Below are 19,363 nucleotides of genomic sequence, written 5' to 3'. Positions count from 1 at the left end.
AAGGATCAGTAACTGAACAATGTCTCTCCGTGTTACCCGACAAAAGAGAAGAAATGAAAGACAGTGTTCTACCTTCCATGTACAGTCCATATACGTATGCACCCTCCCTGGCAGGTTGGTTGAACTCTTCCTTAAACTTCTTGGTCACATCGACTGTCAGGTTCACTTTATCCAGGGGCCACTCGTTCTTCCGCGCCAGAGACTGCATCACCGCTGGAAAGCCAGAACAAGATTTCTATTTAAATAAACCCAAAGGATTAATGAGGAGTAAAAAGATGTCAAGCCTGGGTAGTACTCTTATCTATGTGCTCTCATGTGTCTTACCGGTGAGGAAGGATTGTGGGTTGAAAAGTCCAGACAGCCAGACAACACTAGGCAGAGACAAGTCCTGAGTCCAACTGTCCAGCTCTTTGCAGCGCTGCAACACATCATTATACCTGACACACACACACACACACACACACACACACACACACACACACACGCACACACACACATCAATCTTCTTTCTTACAGCTACTTTAGAAGGATTAATCTGGATATATTGGATAACAGTTCAGGATCTCAAACGGCTAATTCTCCCACTTTTCTAAAAGTACATCCCTCACACTCACACTCACACACCATATAGCCAGGCTGTAGGTGGAGGGGTAGGCCAGCTTGGTCCAGGTATCGGGGACATTGTCAAAGAACAAGGCTGTTTGCAGCTTCTCCATCTCAGAGGAGATGGCCAGTTCACCCTGTGACAGACATCTTTAACTGTTACATCACTATAAATACACAGAAAAGGTGCTACAAGGAGACAAAACAAGTGAATAGGGTTAAAATAACTAACATTCCCCCTCGATTACTTACATTAAGGAAATTATTTTCAGTATTACAAGTTTTCTGACATTGTATGTTTAAATATTCAAATGAGGCATTATCTTATGCGTACTCATTTGCATACATTTCCAGAACATAAATCTGAACATTGGGTAAACCAGGTTCAAAATTCTCATTTCATTTTGTTGGAATAAGAGTCAAAGGTATTTACAGGGGGAGTATGGGATGGATTGATGGATTTGTGCGTGAGACCAAGAGGAGTGCACTGTCCACAAACATACCTTGAGTCCCAGGTCGAGCTCCTTGAGTGAGCGGCGTATCTCAGAGATGAGCGTGTTCATGCGCTCACATTCCTGGAAGCACACCAGGATGTACGGGGAACGTTCAGCTGTCTTAGAGGTGATGTCGGACATGTTGTACTCCTCTGGTAGCTTCTCCAGCACCTCATCTAAAATGGTTTTCACCTGAGGGGAATGTGTTACTAGAGTTAGTGGTGTGGCTCTCTCCACCTTGTTTCTCTCAGAATAAAAGCGTTATAGTACTGCTGCCATTGTGAGAAATTCTGGTAGAAAAGCTTACATCACTAAATGTGTGCGTGTGTGTGTGTGTTTAAGTCCTGTTGAAAAAACCCAACAAGTAATCCCATAAAGAAATGATTGGACATGCAGGTGTACCTTCTCCTCCAAGGTTTGTGAGACTCCCTCCCCCATCACAGCATCAGGAGACTGCAGCTCCAGCAGAGTGTGGAAAAGGTTATCGGACGTCACTGTCAAGAACTCAATCTCTGCGTTGGGGTGCAACCCATAATGCACTGGGCTCTCGTGGGGCAGCATCTCATCTATGAAATCATGGTAGCCCTGGAGATGTAGAGAGAGAAAGGGTGAACGCAGGGACAGATGACTGAACTTAAAATGTTTCAGTAAGTTGTTGCTTTAAATCCACATAAACACATAGATGCAGTTAGACTTCTGTTCTGAACAGTTAGATATTCAACATTATTGAGAGCGGACAATGAACGCTATCCATCTCTAGTTACCTGGTAGTCCAGGTTGGAGGGGATGACAAACCCTGGAGCCAAAGCAAGCTTCCGGTCAAACTGGGAGAAAGAATTTCATTAAATCAGAAACATTAAATTGTCCCGAACCAGGTAGCCAAAATGTCTTGGTCCAACAGTGGACTAAATCTGGCACGTCAGTTTGCCAGACACTCTTTCGCTTGCATGTGCAGTCTCTGGCTCAAAACTGTCCAAGTTGTCCAATGGTCCAAGCTTGCAATCCAAAAACACAGTGAAATCTGGCAGCCGTGTATCGTCTGCACCAAAGCCAGCTCACATGTGGTCTCTTGTGCTAGAACACAGCCGAGTGTGCCAACAATAAACCTTAATCCTTAATCAGCCAGACGTTCACTTTCTATCTCATTAAACAAAAGTACAAACCTGGTTGGGCTGCATATATTCTTCCAGGTATGTTCTGCAGAGCCGTCTGTCCCAGTCATCAGTGATGTGTCCCCCATACATGATCTCCCCGAACAGATACCTCAGGTCCTCCCATGGCACCTTCATCAGCAGAATCATTTTGAAAATCACTGCTAATGCAATCCTTATCTTCATCATCGTCGTCATCATGCTGTGGCACACCGCTCACGTCACACTCGCATGCACCAGCAACACACCCCACCTGTGCATTAGCCTCCAGGTAGTTGTAGAGGACGTTAACTGATATTGTCAGGTCTCCGGTGTTGAAGGGATACTTTCTGTTCCAACCCTGGGGACCGAACTTCCTCCTCTCCGCCACACAGGCGTGGAAGTAACACAGAGAGAAGAGGATGGTCTTAAACTCCTGCTCACGGCTGCACTGGTCCAGGATGTCCTAGAAAGAAACCTATGAGTTAATAACCAAATAAGCAGTACTAGGACAAAGCAGACAGTAGCAGACACCCACCTGGTCAAAGTTATCCAGAGCGGCGTGCAGATTGGCATGCATGCCTGTAGGTGGTTCATTGGTGATTTTGATAGCATTCTCCAGAATGCCCTGAGGAAAAGATTCACATCTGTATTCAATGACACTACTTAACAAAGTGAAGAACTGTAGCGTACATCGGAGATGCCCGGCAGCCTGCGTTCCTTCCATGTATACGCTCGCTGCATTGAGCTGACCTCCCTGCATGCATAGTGCATCTCTACCTGTGGAATGATGTGTTCCTGGGGTGTTGGCGCCGGCTCAGCACTCATGAACACTCTGTAGTCCGGATGACTGCCTTCACAGCATCGCTCCAGGAGCTTCTCAAGTGAGCCTAGCCAGCGAGCAACCAGGTGGATGTTCTACAGGGAGGAGAATGAAAACACACCATCACAACCTCGTATACAGAGGGAGACAGGGTGGACTTTTAATGGCAAATAGAGTATGTAGAGTTTCATTAACTAATTATTGTTCAACATGAATACTATAAACTACATTTAAATGATTCCCAATTATGTTTTTTTGCTAAATGACACTTATTTCTATCCTAAAATAAAAAACCTGCAAGATCAGACCTGCAAGATCACCCAGTGACCCTCTTTGGCAGCCTTCTCCATGGCAACCTCAGCCACAGCGTCCTGGCCCTGACCCAAGGACACGTTGTGAAGCTTCCCAAGGTCGATAGTGAAACCCAGCTTCTTTCCTGCGAACACACAAGATTGAATTTGTCTTTATATGTGTAGATTAAAACCTCACCTTGAGAACAATCTTACTCCTGCTGAAATACTTTATTTATCTTCACTAAACATTGTTGTGGTTTCAATATGGAAACCCTGAGAGGGAAGTGCGGAAAGAAATTGTGGTGATCCATTTTCTAAGTCTGAAAATATTTATATTCGACTCAGAAGATCGACATTTCTTTCTCACTTGCCTCTCAGAGATTCTGTATTTCTGTCTTCCTTAATCTTTCATTTCCTTTCTCTGCATTCATCTGCAACACAATTGAACTATTGCCACAATGCTATAGGCAATGTCTAGTACAGGTGCTATTCTCTAAATGTCTTTAACACGGAAACATCCGCACAAGTAAAGAATGAGTATGAGTATGCATATATATGCAAGTGCATACAGTGTGTGCTACTCTGTTCACGGTACCCAGTGATTCCACATCTTTAAGTGGGTCCACTCCAGGGGAGAGGATGAAGAACACAGGTGAGGCTGGTCCACTTTCTCTGAAAGACTTTGCAAATTCAGTCTTTCGGCCCTCTGTATACTTCACCCCAAGCTTCTCCTCCACAAAGTTCCTACAGTATGGCAATAGCAAACACAGAAAGAATAATACGTTTACCAAATGTTGATAGAAAGTGTATAATATAAAAAGGAACAAACACAAGTAACATAAGAGGGGGAAAAAACTCTCCTCGCCTAAGAGCGTAGGTCATGCGGTCAGGTCTCAGGGCTCTCATCATGATGAGTTTCTGCAGGGAGCTCTTTCCTTTCCATTCCTGAGGAAACTTCTCTTTCTCTGGACACTCTGACTCCACCATCTTCTTCCAGCGTTTAGGAGAACCTTCAATGTCCCGATCCAGACCGCGAAACTCATCAGTGAAACTCATCACCTTTGGAAACACAAGGGACAGCGGCAGGTTGTGTTTCAACAATATCATTTACAGATGTGAGCCAGAAGAAAAGTCCAGTGTGTGTGTGTGTGTGTGTGCGTGCACCTTGATGGCGCTCCACGATGAATTGGAGAGAAAGTCGACGGGGGTGACGTAGTGGTGGTCAATGTTAAAACGTAGCAGGAAGTCTAGCTCTCGCACATCTATCTCCTTGCTCATCAGGAGCAACTGAAAGGACAAAGAACACAGTCAGGGACCTCTCTCTCTCTCTCTCTCTCTCCTCTCTCCTCTCTCTCTCTCTCTCCTCTCTCTCTCTCTCTCTCTCTCTCTCTCTCTCTCTCTCTCTCTCTCTCTCTCTCTCTCTCTCTCTCGCTCTCTCTCGCTCTCTCTCTCTCACAGACACACACACACCTGAAAGGCTAGCTGTGCAGTAAAGGTGAGCTTGTCTCCCTCAAATAGTCCCCTGCTGATGTAGTTGAAGGTGGAGTAGGTAACAAGGTCTATGAGCATGTTTACTCTGCTCTTCACATCCTCACAGGCCTCCGCCATCTCCACCGCCTTGTGGAAAACCACATTAAAAGCCTGAGGGAGAACAAGAGGGAGAACATTTCTGATACAGCTGGTAATGATCAGTTCATAAATTCACAGATTTGAGAATATGAGCGTCTATTTCTTTCAACATTTAATTCAACATGTAAATTCCGGCTGTCGGTCTGCTCTTAAAAAGGACAGTTCACCCCAAAAATAAAAATAAATATATTTTTCCTCTTCCCTGTAGTGCTATTTATCAATCCAGATTGTGTTGGTGCGAGTTGCCCAGTTCTCTCGAATATAACGGAACCAGATGGCACTCGGCTTGTGGTGTCCGAAGCGTGAAGACATTCAAAATACTCTTGCCAGGAATTATGACCCGGCTACTCAAGAGAATCCACAAACCTTGCTGTGAGAAGTTTCATGTAGGAACTGTTTTCTTTCTAACGTGCACCTACTCATGGACGAGAGGCTCGAGCTCACTTGCTGGCCGGTGTTCAGTAAGAAAATAGTTCCCACATGAAACCGCTCACAACAAGGTCTGTGGATTATCTCGAGTAACCGGGTCATGATTCCTGGAAAGAGACATCACTGTCTCTACGGCAGATATCTCCAACACTCGGCAACTCACACCAAAACAATCTAGATTGATACATAGCGCTATAGGGGAGAGGAAACATAGGATTATTTGATTTTTAAACGTTCCCTTCTGGTTACCTTGAGGCTGAACTGGTACATGGGGTTGATCTTGTTGAGATCGTTCATGATAAAGTAGAGCAGAGAAGCTCTGACAGCAACGGGACGATAGTGTTCTCTGGCTTCGTTTATCTTCACCTCATTGACTTTAGCTTCCAGGACCTGAGGATGAGCAAGTAAAGATGGATCATAGGAAGAAAAACGATGGAGTATGAAAGAAGTGATATTCAACTCGGGCGATAACAATTAAGCACACGCCTTCACGCCGCTACCTTCATCTCAATCTCAGCAGCCGTGTGCTTGGTGGTCTCCGAGCTTCTCCACCAGCACGTTGTCACCCAGGAAGTTACTCTCTGCAGCGGACAGCCTGGTCAGCAGCTCGTCCTCCAGGAGCTTCAGCTCAATCTTGAACATGTTCTGCTGTTTGGTCAGTTCACTCTGCGGGAGTTTACACAAACAGCTCGGATCATTTTGGGAACGGCTTACTGTGCATAGCAGTATTTGCTCTTGCACCTTTGTGCCACACAAGGGACATTTTTGCAAGGGTGTGAGGTCTAGCTAAAATACAGACACTCAGCATTAAGTATAAAGACACAGGTTAAGAATGGTGTTTATGATTGCAAGAGCGTAATGTTTTAAGACAGGTGAACCAACACCAATATGCCACATCCCGGAGGGAAAGAGGATCCTAATATATAATTGACCCCACCTTGAGGTGCTCGAGGTCGGGTCTTTCCTGATTCACCACCTGTGCCAGGAGCTGGTCCTCTAGACCGTCTCTGGTCACAGTAAAATTGATGAGGGTGGTCTGGGCTTGAATCTCTGGCTTGTAGTGAGGATTGGCCAACTTGGTGTGGAGGATCAGTCTGAAGCTTGGGTTGAAGAAACACTCCTTGTCCCCGACCTTAATACAGCTGTGAGAGAGCGGTGCAGAGGGAGGAAGAGTGAAGCACGAGAGGAGAGGGCAGAAAACTGAGAGGAACAAACGGTTGCTTTGTGCGTACGGTGTGTCCCACCTTCCCTTCTTGATGGTGTGTCGTCCCAGCAGAGGGTCAATAACGGGGTCGATGGTCTCCTCAAGGTTCTCGATGAGGACAGTATGCCCTGCCACGACAGCCTGTTCTATCACATCTACGTATCTGTAAAAACATTAATACATGAAAACAAGTACATTTAGACAAATAACATCAGTTCTGCCAGATAGAGTATTGCTGCGGAGAGCGAGAGCATCAGATATATGGCAGCGGTTCAGGGCAGCTCCGTTATTGAAAGCCTTTATCTCTACTTGAGGATGATAAAAGGGAATTATAAAGCGCTCACCCTCTCTGCCCCAGACTCACAACCTTGAGGCTGCTGCCGTAGCGACTCTTGATCCACTTGATGCCTTGCAGCTGAGGGTCGATGAGAAGAGGCCAGCGCTCACCTGAAGAGCCCACACATTGACATTTGACCATATTATTGAGCAAACCTTGCACTGCACATTATTTTCTTTCTTTTTCTTTGCAAGAAAGAGACTACCATTTATGTGGGGATATAGTATTGCAGGATTATTTGCTGCCATTACTCACAGTTCGTGAGGATGGTCGCATTCTGAGTTGACATTTTGTCTCCTGGTAAGCCTTCGTTGTTCCACTGGGCCACCATCGCACCATCGGTCAGCATCATCACCGGATCTAAGCATTCTGTCATGGGGATCGGCATCTGGTGGAGAGAAGAGCAGAATGGATAGATATATTATCACGGACATGTAAAACAAAAAAGAACAGGCAACTGTGGAAACGATAGTGAGGAAGACGTATGTGGAGAAGGAAGGACTGACAAATATTCACATCAAATATAAACAATATTGTTTCACAGTGGGGGTATTAGTACTTTTACTTAAGCAAAGGATATGAATAGTTTTTCCATAACTGAATATAAAGATAGCCTTATAATTTAAGGAAATATTTTGTCATTGTAAGATTGTGACCTTCTGGCTGCGCAGGAAAGGCATCCAGAGGTTATCCTGCAGCTCTCTCCTGTACTTCTTGGAGAAGGAGCCGGCGTAGGAGATGAAGGCTGCGGTTAGGAGGAGGTCCCCACTGAGAGTTGCTTCCTGTTCGTGGTACTGAGCCACTGAGTGTGCCCAGCGCACATTCTCACTCTGAAACACGCACATATAAAAGACCTACGCTGAGACACTCGGGTATTATACAAGGAAGCCCTCTCATTCCCAAAACACTTTGTGTTGCAGCAATACAAAGTGTCTCAAATCAACTGTAAGAAACATGAATCAAACTGATCTCCCATTGGTCGCTGCTGTGCCCACCTCCAGTCCTTTGACCAGCCGATTGGCTAGTTCTATTGTCTTGTTGGTGCGGTTCACCTCTTCCTGAAAGCGCAATTTCTCTGATGTGGCTTTCTCAAAAGCTGTTGTCAGAGTCTCCAGGCTACTGTCCAGCTCCTGAGAGAGAGAACATATGATGACTCGTGGCCCTGGATGTATCTTTTTGAAGTGTTTTAAAAATGATTTAACATTATGTGCAAGCTGTAAATGACAACTGATGTAATAAAACAAAAATAATAGTGTTAAAGCACACATTCATCTCTGTCTAGAATGCATTTAGTAAAGTCTATTGTTACCAGTAGTTCAACGAGATAATAAAACACGTCCAGGAGCATCAGAAGGAGAAGTGGTATTGTATTGGCAGTGGATTATCAGATTGCCTATAAAAGTCACCAGTAGTAGTAAAGTTAAGCAGGAGCCAGTTCCACCTATAAAAACAACTGCGGCCCCTCAGTGACAGTCACATCGGTAAAATATGGGGCCATTTTTGCAAGAAGCAAACAGACAATGAATGTTCTGGTTTAGCAGGTAATATGACAATCGGCAATCTAAATATATTTACAAATTCAAAGAAAGAGAAAAAGAAAGGAAAGATGATCTAAACAGACGCACGGCGAGTTTCTTCCTGATGGTCTCTAGTTTCTCTGCAGCCTCAGTCAGATCCGCATTAGCCTGAGACAGACACATCCTCTTCATCTCTACCTCACAAAATACCTGTGAACAAAGCAAACAAAAACACGCACAAACAGAGCAGTTTGATGGGATAACTACGACTAGAACAGTACATTTAGAAGTGCATGTACAGTCCAGTCTGTAAAGGATCATGTATTCCTCAGACAAAACCATAACCTGCCATAACTTAAGTTAATTTAAATCAGCAGAATAATTATGTGACATGAAATACTTCATCTATATGATCACGTAAAATATACACACACTGTATATTTGAAGTCCTATTATATAAACACAACAAAGTGGAGTGGTACTTACAAAAATCTACCCAGAGCAGCAATAGTTGAGGAAAGAGAAAATAACAACAATATCAAACAACAAGGACACACGCGCACACACACACACACACACACACACACACACACACACACACACACACTGTACGCTGAAAAATGGATTGGATGACACTACATATGTATGACAGCTGGTGTACGTGTGTGTACCTCGTGGAAGTGTACGATGTTGATCACCCAGGCACAGAGACCCGCAGCAGCCGAGGATTTCTGGCGTACAAACTCGGGGTTGAACTCTGGGTCACTGAGGTGGTCGTCTCTCACACACCTCACCGTGGCCTCTGGGATGTGCTCTTTGTCAAAGTTCACCAGAGCCTGCAGGAAGTCATCCACCTGCACGTCCAGAGGTGTGCAGAGGTGAGTGTTGCGGGAATAAGATACAAAATGAAATAAGATACAAAATGCACAAACCTACACACTGCATTGTTAGGCGTCTAATGTAACACACTGTTTGCCAAAATCTCTTTTTTCAGTTTTTTATAGAGGGCTTCACGAAGATAAAAACTCTCTTTTACAAGAGGCCAATATAGCAGCTGCACACAGAACATAAAATATAGAGGTTATAAAACATTCAACATAACACAGACTTTAAGTAAAATAGATAAATTATGAAAAGGGTTATTAAGGATCAACAAAGCAGTCGTTACAAGAAACATGAAAACATATTCACACTAAATGTAAATAATAAATTCTCAGTCTCAGTGTAATAAAACGGTGGTAAGTCATTTTAAATGTGACGCAATGTTATTTCGGCTGTTATGGGGAATTTATTTGTGATGGGCCTCTTGGCTTTGTGGTGGGGAGGCATTAATCTAAGAAACACTACGAGGTGTCGCTGTAAAATATCACCTTGCTCATGACCATCTTGGAAGCCTTCCAGCTGCGATCTTTGGGGATTCGGCCTTGGGGAGACAGAAGCACCAGAACAGCTGCTGAGACGTTGGTGACAATAGCTGGAGGGTTGGGGAACGTCCTCAGCTCCGTCAGGTTCAGCTGGATGAGCACAGACACAATTACATTTTTCATATGGGGGGCTGGGATGGAGCCAACATTACAACACAGGTTTTTTTTTTGCTGTTGGTATATTTGCATCACTAGGTTTTGGTAGATATAAAATAAATTGAATGAAATAAAATAAAATAAATCAATTGTGCCGACAGGATTCAGGTCTCTGTAAGAATGTGTATTGATGTACCCTGTTTAGTGTATTGAGGGCAGTATTAGCTGCCTGTAGGGCTGGCTCAGCCTTAGCCAGGTCGTCCTCAGTCTCCTGCTGCTGTTTGGTCACTTTAGCTTGGATTGCTGCCACCTGAAGGCACAAAGACACAAAAACCTGTGAAGTCTACTATGTACCATGAATGGATTGTTGAAAGCATGCACGTACACACACACACACACAGTCTTACCCTTTGCTCCTCTGCATCCGCCACAGCCCTCTCTTGGTTGAGCCTGTCTGTCTGTTGTCCTATTTTAGCTATAAGAGCCTCTATGTCTGAGTTCCTCTGCCACAGCTCCACCTCCTGCACTGCTAGCTTGGCTTTCAAATCTTCTACCTGAGCAAAACAGACAGAAAGAGAATATAAAAAACATGAAAATGGCAAATCAGATTGAGGGAATATGGCATGTAGATAGGCATAGTAGATATATCGTCTGACCTGTGAGGCGGTCGTCTGCAGTTTCTGCAGGCCGTTCTCTAAGCGCTCCATCTTCTGGGTCAGCTCTGTGCGCTTTTTCCCCAGCAGGTTGCCATATAGCTTCATAAACTCCAGGAAACTCTTGGGGGTGGTGTAGTTAAAGTGTTTCTCATTCTGCTGGTACTTGACACTCACCTGTAGGATGCGGTTAAACAAGAATCCGAGCGATGATGTCAGAGAAGGAGTCAGGAGGAGTGCTTATCACCCATGGTGCTTTGCAACAACTCACCTCATTGACACTGGTGTGGGCGTAGGAGATGAACTCACTGATAGATGCCCGCACATCTGGCTGCAAAGGATAAACACAAAGAGATTTAGGGACTTATTATGTTGGCAGGCATAGGTTAGAGTAATCTAATGTTACTTATGCTTATGCGAAGAGCACAAGAAGTCGTTCATATTTAAAAGAAAGTGAATATGAGATTGTGGGTGAATGTGCGGTCACCTCCAGACCAGGTATCTTCTCTATGAAAGTAGAGCTGACAGACTCCAGGGCGAGCTGAGGCCACGAGTGGAACCAGTCTATGGCTGTACAGTTCACCAGAGCCGGAAACTTCCGTGCGCGTGTCCGCAATGTGAACCCGACGGGGGAGAAACACAAGACGACCTGGAGGACAAAGAGGGCAGGAAGCAGATATATTTTATAATCAATAACATGGGAAAATGGGTTTAAATTAAGCAGATCGTATTACCTGCTACACTGTTGTATTGATATATATGGTATATATACTGTTATCACACAATGTTTCAGACCTTGAGCTGTCTCCGTATCCTCTCAATAAAGAAGCTCCAGCAGTTGTCTCTGCTGTCTATGAGTCCTAATGCTCTCAGCTCCATCCGGATCGACGTCACAATCATATCCACTTCTTCATCACTGAACAGGTCTGGAATATCCCCTAAATATGTTTAAAACATATATTTAGCCCGCACAATGTGAATACAGAATGTAGCAGTGTTCAGTGGAGCTGCTTTGTGCTGATTGTCACAGTTTCTCCTTTTAACTAATTGATGCAACTTGGGCTTCGATCTATTGCTCATTGAGAGTGTACTTTATGCTAGCTGCTAATACTCCAAAGGTCACTGATTGTGCTCTATTGCCTTGTCAAATTAATGTCTGTTTAGTCTTAATCACATTAAACTACTCTGCCAGGAATCTTTTTAGTTTTGGGAAGTTTGGTTAGCTTTGTGATTCTGTTTGACCTTTGACCTGTTTGTTTCATATTCCTTATCTAGCTTCATGTTACTCCTCTCTCCCCTACACCAAGTATGTGTATTAAAATGACATTTTTGTGCCATCCTATAGTGCTTCTTCTAGCCAGTGTAACCTGGAATTGAAACATCACCGTTATTACATTCTGGCTATGTCTCTGTTTACGGCTGGGATACATGTGAGGGTAATGGGTGGAACCACTGGGCCTCTCAAAAAACACTGCTGAGAAATTATATTAGGCCGATGACATTTTCACTTTGTGTATACTGTTGTTGAATTATGAAAGTCTTTGGGATGCCCTAGAAGAACGCATTCTCATTCTCTATATTTAATAACACTGAAGCAGGAATTCATTACTCATCAACAGAAAAGGCGCTCGTCCAAGGTGAAAGTAGCCAAACCTGAGGCCAGCATATCGTTGATGAGCACCAGGAAGCGTTCATCTGGAATCTGTGCGTCTGTATGCAGGAACACTGTCCCGATGTTCTTCACCCCGACCTTTATATACAACGCTGCTATATCGCTCTGGAGATGAGGGACAAAGAATACGTGAATATGCCATGCTACAGGTTCATCTGGCATTAAGTTATATCAAACAGTGCAGTGACATTTTGAATCTTTTGTGCATGCATGTGTAAATGCATGTTTACCTTGAGGTCATTGATACCATAACCTTTACGCAGAGTGATCTGGAAAACCTCCAGCAAGCTGAGGAAGGCAGCCAGTCGACACAGACTCTGCTTCCCACTGCCTCCAACCCCCACCAGCAAGGCGTTACCATAGGGGGCCTCCAGGATACGACTGATACGACACCTGAGCCCACACACCAGCAGAATTAATAGTGTGCGTATGCTCTGCGGTTTACATATGTGCTAATCTGTGGAAGTCCTTCCTTGTGCATGTAAGCAGACAGTATGTGTGCAAGTGTCTCTGAGTGTGTGTCTTACACATGCTGGATAGCTTCTTCAAACAGTACCAGGTCCATGACAGCGTGCAGCTCATTATAATGCTCCAAAGCATCAGCCAGCGTCTTCTGTAGTTTCTCCCAGTCTGAAGCCTGACAAGACGGGCATATAAACAAAATCGTGTCTCTTGAGTGAGGGAAGCAGTGTCCAAGTAACTATGTGGTAACTTCCAGAGATGTAATTAAATGAGGTTCTTATTAAGTCTTGAGTCGATTAACTTTCAATTCAAACCCCACTCAGAAAAGAAAGATAATTACTTTGCTAATGCTAATTTATCTTCTGACAGATTAGACATGACAGCAGAATTTGTGCCATACGGGTTTTGAATATGTGAGCTATAGATAATCTGCATGCTAAATTGATCAAAGTCAAAAACAATTTAACTCACCTATTTTATTACCACGGTTAATAAAGAATTAATGGATGCTTGAATAGATCAACATGGAGTCTAAATGGGAACTAGCTTGTGTGTGTGTGTGTGTGTGTGTGTGTGTGTGTGTGTGTGTGTGTGTGTGTGTGTGTGTGTGTGTGTGTGTGTGTGTGTGTGTGTGTGTGTGTGTGTGCGCGAATGTGTCAAACCTGGTGATAGCGAGGTTCCCCCACTCCCTGGGCAAAGTGACAGTACACCAAAGGCTGGTGGATGAAGATGGACTCATCCATTCCCTGGAGGAAATGGGCAGAAACAGAGGTATGAAAAACTGCCCATCAAGGGTGAGAAACAGACCAATAGGTTTCAGGTATACAGTTTGACATACTGCTGCACAGAATGCCTAAAAACAGCATCTGTATATTTTACTCTTGGATTTGCAACAAAGGGTGTGTCGCCAAACATTGTAACGCATGTAACAACATCCATTTGTCCAAACAAAAACAAACAACCACAGAAGATATATTCTAGATTATGGATAAAATTATAGACAATAATACAGAGAAAATATCTATAATTATATCTACAGAAACAGAAAAAGTAATGTGAGAAATAATAGAAATAGAAAATAGATAGATAAAATAAAAAAAGCTACTCAGAGATCCCTGTAGTGGGTCAAATGTGTTCTCTGTTCCCCAGATAGTATAAGGGAGTTTCTCTGGTTCATACAGGTAAGAATGTCTCTAATCCAGAGTAGAATCCTTCCGCTTAGTAAAATAACTCGTCAAGCCAGTAAAGAAGTAAAAGCAAAGTCGAGATGCAGTCAAGGTTTTCTGAAAAAGTTTGAAAGGCAAAACTTAAATAAAAGAGTACATGACCATTACATGTGAGGGAGTGAGGCAGCCGGCTTTCACATGTATCACATGTAGGGTCACATTGGACATTTTTAAAACACATTTCTGTATGTTCCTTGTTTCTTACCTCAAAATATCTCTTGCCAGTGTCCAGCAGGATTTTGTTGAAGAGTTCCACATCTTTTTCTTCCATCAGTTTGTCGGCGTAGACCCTGGAGCTCTCATGCAGCCACAGGTTCACCAGGTCCATGGGGTAACGGACACTCTCCGGCAGGGCAAACAGGATGCCCTGCACAGCAGCATGCATGGCGTCAATATACACACACGTTTTGGACACACACCTGTCACGCTTTTCTATCTGAATGACTGCGTGCACAATATGTTACCTGGAAAATGTTAGAGAGGTCTCGCAGGTTGAAGATGTAGTGGAAGCGTATCGCTGTCGGGAGGAAGTTCTGGCTGATCTTTTGGTGCAGACAGATAGCTGCCTGGAGGAGCAGAACCAAAAGATGGATTGATTGTAGAAATAGTTGGAAAGATATTGGAACAGACAAACAGATGGTCGTTATTATAGATCGAGTGATACATTGATAGATCAATATTTGTAATGTATTGGAGCAAAGAAATCAGGTTTTAATGTAGACGTGTACCTGCATGAGAGTTCCGACTGAGCGGGAGACCCCGTAGCTGAACCCTCCCTGAAGGAAGTGAGCTGACAGGATGCTGGAGAAGATGGTGGCTAATGCATCGGCACTTGGGAAATGTACCGCAAACACTGAGAAATGCCTCTGAAAGTGAAGAGAGATGGCTTGCCCTTAAGACTCTATGGTATGAATGGCCTCAACTCAAAACTCAAACTACTTTCTAAATGTAACTATTAATTAGATCATTTCATTTTTATCAGTAGTTATTAGCGTTCTAGGACATTCTAATTTCAATTCAGTTTTTTTAAGCTTGTTTATAATTTCTTTATAACTTAATTGCTTCTTTCTTTTACGGCTGATTAAATCCATTCTGTGTTCATTTGCACCTGATAAATGACTTTGTAAAAATGCTTAAAAAGCTAATTAAGTATATTAATTGTAGTAGAAAGAGCAAAGGCGATATTAGTTTTTTGTACATACGCCCGAGTGTTGGCGTGCACGTGCGTGTCTGTGCGTGTGTGTGTGTGCCACATGCCTGTAGTCTGGGGTTGATAGAGAAGCTTCCAGCTGTTGGGTTCATGCATGTGATGTACTGGCAGTTATGTATTTCCTTCAGTACCAGGCGTTGTCTGTCATACCTACAGAGGTATAGTATAACCTTTATTCACTGCTCAGTACATGTGTTCACATACAGATGTGAGTGTGTAACTGTACATTCATGCAATGTGTGTTTCGTGTCTCCGTCTTACCAGTGGTTGTAGTCAAGGTGCTGGCGTATGAGTGTGTGCGGCTGGACGGTCCCATAAACATCCACCTCTGGCATGTTGAGGTCGTCTATGAAGTAGATGAGTCTTTTTGCGGTGGGAGGAGCAAATTTACGACCAGCTTTCTTCTCCAGGGGCTTCTCCAGGACACCTGAGGTTCATATAATGCAGAAGACCGTTGATGGTGTGCTGTGTCGCAGCAAATGGCTTATGAGTTATGAATTTCAAAATGAAGTCTGTAACCAGGAGTAGAGAATAAAAAATTCAAGAATAAATCAATTTCAAAGTTCAGTGAGTTAGAGTTAAAGCTTGTGTTGCAATGAATGCTATGTCACTCGTGCAATATCAAAGGGCAAAAGCAGTACGGTATTACAATGAGATGCCAAGACACTGTGATCAAAGGCAAGGTTAGAATCTTCTTTGTAGCCGGGCATTTCTCTTGTACTGCATGTACAATTTACCTAAGTAATATATTAAATACATAGAAGATATTTTAAAACAGAGCAAGGGCTTTAAGTATCCTGCTTAAAGAACACTGTCCTTTTTTATTTTATAATTGAGATTCAGCATCGTCAAGAGAATAGATAGTCAAAACAACTCTATATATTTATCTATACACTTGACAGTTAACAGCACTTCTCTACAAAACATTATTTACAAGACAAATTACTGAGCAGTATAAAAGGGAAGTTAGCTTAGATTATCACAAACCCAAATTCATTGTGTCCCATTTATTATGTATGAGGTTTGCAGTTTTCCAGTGTAATTTTCAAAACCCCTACACTGTGCCATGACAGTATATAGAATCTATTTATTTTTAGTACGCATAAACCCCCACCACAAATATTAGTTCTCATTGCTGTGATTCTTACGCTGCAGCATGGCTGATGTGGTGTAGTAGTTGAAAGGGACTTTCGCCACCATGTAGTCCTCCTTTAGTTTGGCCACTTTATCAGACACCAGGATGGTCTTGCCCACCCCGGCGTTGCCCACTAACATGATAGGTTTTCCTCTCTGGAGTAGCAGGTCCATGAAGTAGGTCAGACAAATGGTTTCTGGAGTGTGGACCAACACAGTCTGAAAAACACACACACGCACACGCGCACACACACACACACACACACACACACACACTGTCTGAAAGGGCTGGTCCAAAATGTGGTCTCTAAAGTGTAAACATAATGTAAAGTAATGCTGTTTGTATACACATCGTTACCTGTAATGGTACATCAGGCTCCAGCTCAAATGGCAACATCTTCTCGCTCCAGGGTGTAAACTTTTTAGTCTCAGAGTCAATGAAATAGTCAAAGACTGTTCCCTGGGAAGGGAACTTCACCGCTCTCATCTCTTTAGACCACCAGCGGCTAAATTCGGCACGGTAGTCATTCAGCTGAGTGTTGGGAAAACACAAAATCATGATGTGACGTAATAATCCAAATTATCCTACGATGTTAAATACTGCAATAAAAAGGAGTTAACTTCTCAAGCAAACATTTAGTCACCACACACATGGTCCTGGAAGAGAGCCCCTCCAAAGGCCCACACACAGGCGAAGACGAAGTAGATCTCATAAAGTTCTCGAGGCGAGTCAGGAGGAGTGTTGTCCTCGGTCAGAAGGCAGTCCAACAAGGAACACAGTGTCTGATTGGCCAAAACATTGGTTGGTTGGTTAATACATAGAAACAGCTTGTTCTCTTAGATAATATGCAAAAACACAAGATAGAAATTCAACATCTGGCTGCATAAGACAGGATGTAGTGACACATTGATTAAGACTCTTTGGCCTGTAGGTGAAATACATAATGAGCATGTTGTGTGTTCTCACCTGCACCATGCTGTTCTCTGGTATGGGAGTGATGGTTTTCAGGTTGCAGCGGACTTGCTCCAGGCAGTATGGCACATACTTATCAAACAGAATGGTGAGGTTGGCTCGCTCCGATTGGGCCTTTCGGGTGTCAATCCAACTGGTCACAGACCTGGGAATACAGTGAAGACACCAAGTGTACGATTTCAGGAAAGTTAAGAAAAATAAATGTGCGTGTGGTCGGGCTTGTGTGTGTCTCACGAGCTCCAGCCAAGGTCCTGGGGGTTGACAAAGAGTATTCCTGCCCTGGACACAGTAGCTGGAGTAGCAGCCTTCAGATGAGAGATCTCAAAGAGTAGACGCATGGAGGAGGACAAACTGATCCTCTCATTACTGGCAAGAGTCAGAACCTGGAGAGAGGAAGAAATGAGGTTGCGTGGAGCTTGAGCATATGGTCAAATATATACAGCATGTGAAAATGTATGTACAAAAATCTGTTTTTTGATTGATGTAAAAATAAAGGCATATTCAAACCCTTGGATAAAAAAAACTACATCCCGCATTAGAGAAATGTAAACAATGTCAGAGAACAAAAACACACTCTGACCTTATTGTCGTCCATAACTGTGTTGAGTGACTCAATCCACATCGGGTCAATATCCCCGTCCAAAACAATCCATTTGGGTCCATCATGGCCCACTGAGGTCAGCTCTCTCATGGTTGAGGAGAACAGACCTAAGAGTAAAACGTAAAGTTGTACTCATGTACTGGAATCACATTCAAATGATTCCATATCAAAAATATTCAAACAAGAGCTAAGTGTGAACCAGAAAAAGTACTTTGACAAATGTTACGTGCTGTGGTGTGTGTTGCGTGCTGTGATGTGTGGCTCTCGCTCTCCCTCAGTTTACACTCTCCCCAGGTGCAGCTCCCTCAGGTGCCGGCAATCCAAATCAGTGCCTGCACAAAAGGCTGGGAGAGGGGCAATACCACTCTCTCTTCTCCTGCTGCTTGGTTGCTGAGCTTGGTGTTGGTCCGCGACTGTGTAGGAGTTGTTAAGGAGCTGTGTAGCCGAACTGTGCATTTGTGGAGATACTTTATTTGACCATCTCTGGTGTGTCGCTTGGTTGGGCAGCTTTTTCTTTGTATATGAATTAAATGCTCTTGTTTTTCCTTTCTTCACCTGGGTTATTTTATTTCTAGTTGTTACTTCCCTTCCCTCTTAGACTAATAGGGAACGTAACAACACATTTTAAATAATTCTGTGAAAGGGTTTAGGAATAAATGATAGTCTTGCCACTAAAATAACTCATGCTTGACAGCGACCCACAATCTGCAGAAAACACTGCTTCCCTTGAACCGCTTATTAAATTCCCTGTAAGATCCTCGAGCCCCTCACCATCTTTCCACTCTCTGGTCGCGGGGTGCAGGTATCCAAACAACTCGTCTGTCGTCACAGCTTTAGGGTTGATATCGTTCCAGACAGGCTTCATCTTCATGTTTGCATAGGTTCGATGGAGAGTCTTCAAGATCTGATGAATAAACATTAGAATTATAACACGACGTGAACCTTTCCTGTTCATAAAAGCAAATCCCTCATTATCGATGCACAGTTTAACAGCATACTTGCAACCTGGAAATGTTTGGATACGAGTACATGCTTCTAAAGGTTAGGGTTATACAGAAGTTAACCTGGCTCTTTCCAGTTCCTGGTCCGCCTACGACAAACACAGAGTGCCTGACAGCCAGCAGCTCCTCCAGCTGGGTCACCTGAAGGCACACAAACACTGAATCATACTGGATATCAGATCATATAAATACTAATGATTACAAAATAATTGCTTTTTCACGTACAGACCTATGTATATGTATGTCTCTATTTATGTTCCAAACAATATTAAGTACTGTGCATTCTCCAAAACAAGCAACTCAGAACTGAACCATAGACATAAATGACTGTAAACACAGTTTTATTCATCAAAGTTACATATTTATTTATGCGTATTGCCAGCAAAAAAAAAAAAAAAAAACATTAAAAAAAAAACGGGGGTATGGTGTTTTTTTCACCCTGAAAAAAAACA

At 43.3% G+C, this 19,363-nt stretch overlaps 1 protein-coding gene across 1 annotated transcript in view; it reads right to left on the bottom strand.

Annotated features, from left to right (window-relative positions):
• LOC115022135 (dynein heavy chain 11, axonemal-like) overlaps positions 1–19,363 on the bottom strand; it is a 37,462-nt gene that overhangs the window by 1,023 nt on the left and 17,076 nt on the right. The window contains 51 exon segments of the mRNA XM_029453024.1: positions 73–213; positions 325–437; positions 625–740; positions 1,107–1,289; positions 1,500–1,682; positions 1,862–1,921; positions 2,261–2,380; positions 2,502–2,693; positions 2,766–2,855; positions 3,008–3,145; positions 3,359–3,486; positions 3,939–4,087; positions 4,209–4,402; positions 4,508–4,630; positions 4,814–4,984; positions 5,651–5,791; positions 5,902–5,940; positions 5,942–6,067; positions 6,339–6,543; positions 6,646–6,768; positions 6,950–7,052; positions 7,198–7,330; positions 7,599–7,772; positions 7,938–8,072; positions 8,568–8,669; positions 8,946–8,951; positions 9,131–9,313; positions 9,830–9,973; positions 10,176–10,289; positions 10,387–10,533; positions 10,636–10,809; positions 10,904–10,963; positions 11,120–11,281; positions 11,428–11,570; positions 12,286–12,409; positions 12,535–12,697; positions 12,832–12,941; positions 13,429–13,512; positions 14,198–14,359; positions 14,457–14,558; positions 14,721–14,858; positions 15,250–15,352; positions 15,464–15,629; positions 16,351–16,555; positions 16,695–16,868; positions 16,988–17,119; positions 17,304–17,454; positions 17,544–17,692; positions 17,890–18,017; positions 18,682–18,814; positions 18,975–19,052. Coding sequence (XP_029308884.1) covers positions 73–213; positions 325–437; positions 625–740; positions 1,107–1,289; positions 1,500–1,682; positions 1,862–1,921; positions 2,261–2,380; positions 2,502–2,693; positions 2,766–2,855; positions 3,008–3,145; positions 3,359–3,486; positions 3,939–4,087; positions 4,209–4,402; positions 4,508–4,630; positions 4,814–4,984; positions 5,651–5,791; positions 5,902–5,940; positions 5,942–6,067; positions 6,339–6,543; positions 6,646–6,768; positions 6,950–7,052; positions 7,198–7,330; positions 7,599–7,772; positions 7,938–8,072; positions 8,568–8,669; positions 8,946–8,951; positions 9,131–9,313; positions 9,830–9,973; positions 10,176–10,289; positions 10,387–10,533; positions 10,636–10,809; positions 10,904–10,963; positions 11,120–11,281; positions 11,428–11,570; positions 12,286–12,409; positions 12,535–12,697; positions 12,832–12,941; positions 13,429–13,512; positions 14,198–14,359; positions 14,457–14,558; positions 14,721–14,858; positions 15,250–15,352; positions 15,464–15,629; positions 16,351–16,555; positions 16,695–16,868; positions 16,988–17,119; positions 17,304–17,454; positions 17,544–17,692; positions 17,890–18,017; positions 18,682–18,814; positions 18,975–19,052 — 6,817 coding nt within the window.

Source organism: Cottoperca gobio, chromosome 17, assembly GCF_900634415.1.
Source record: "Cottoperca gobio chromosome 17, fCotGob3.1, whole genome shotgun sequence".
In the NCBI taxonomy this organism is placed as follows: domain Eukaryota; kingdom Metazoa; phylum Chordata; class Actinopteri; order Perciformes; family Bovichtidae; genus Cottoperca; species Cottoperca gobio.
This window is presented reverse-complemented; position numbering and strand designations above follow the sequence as displayed.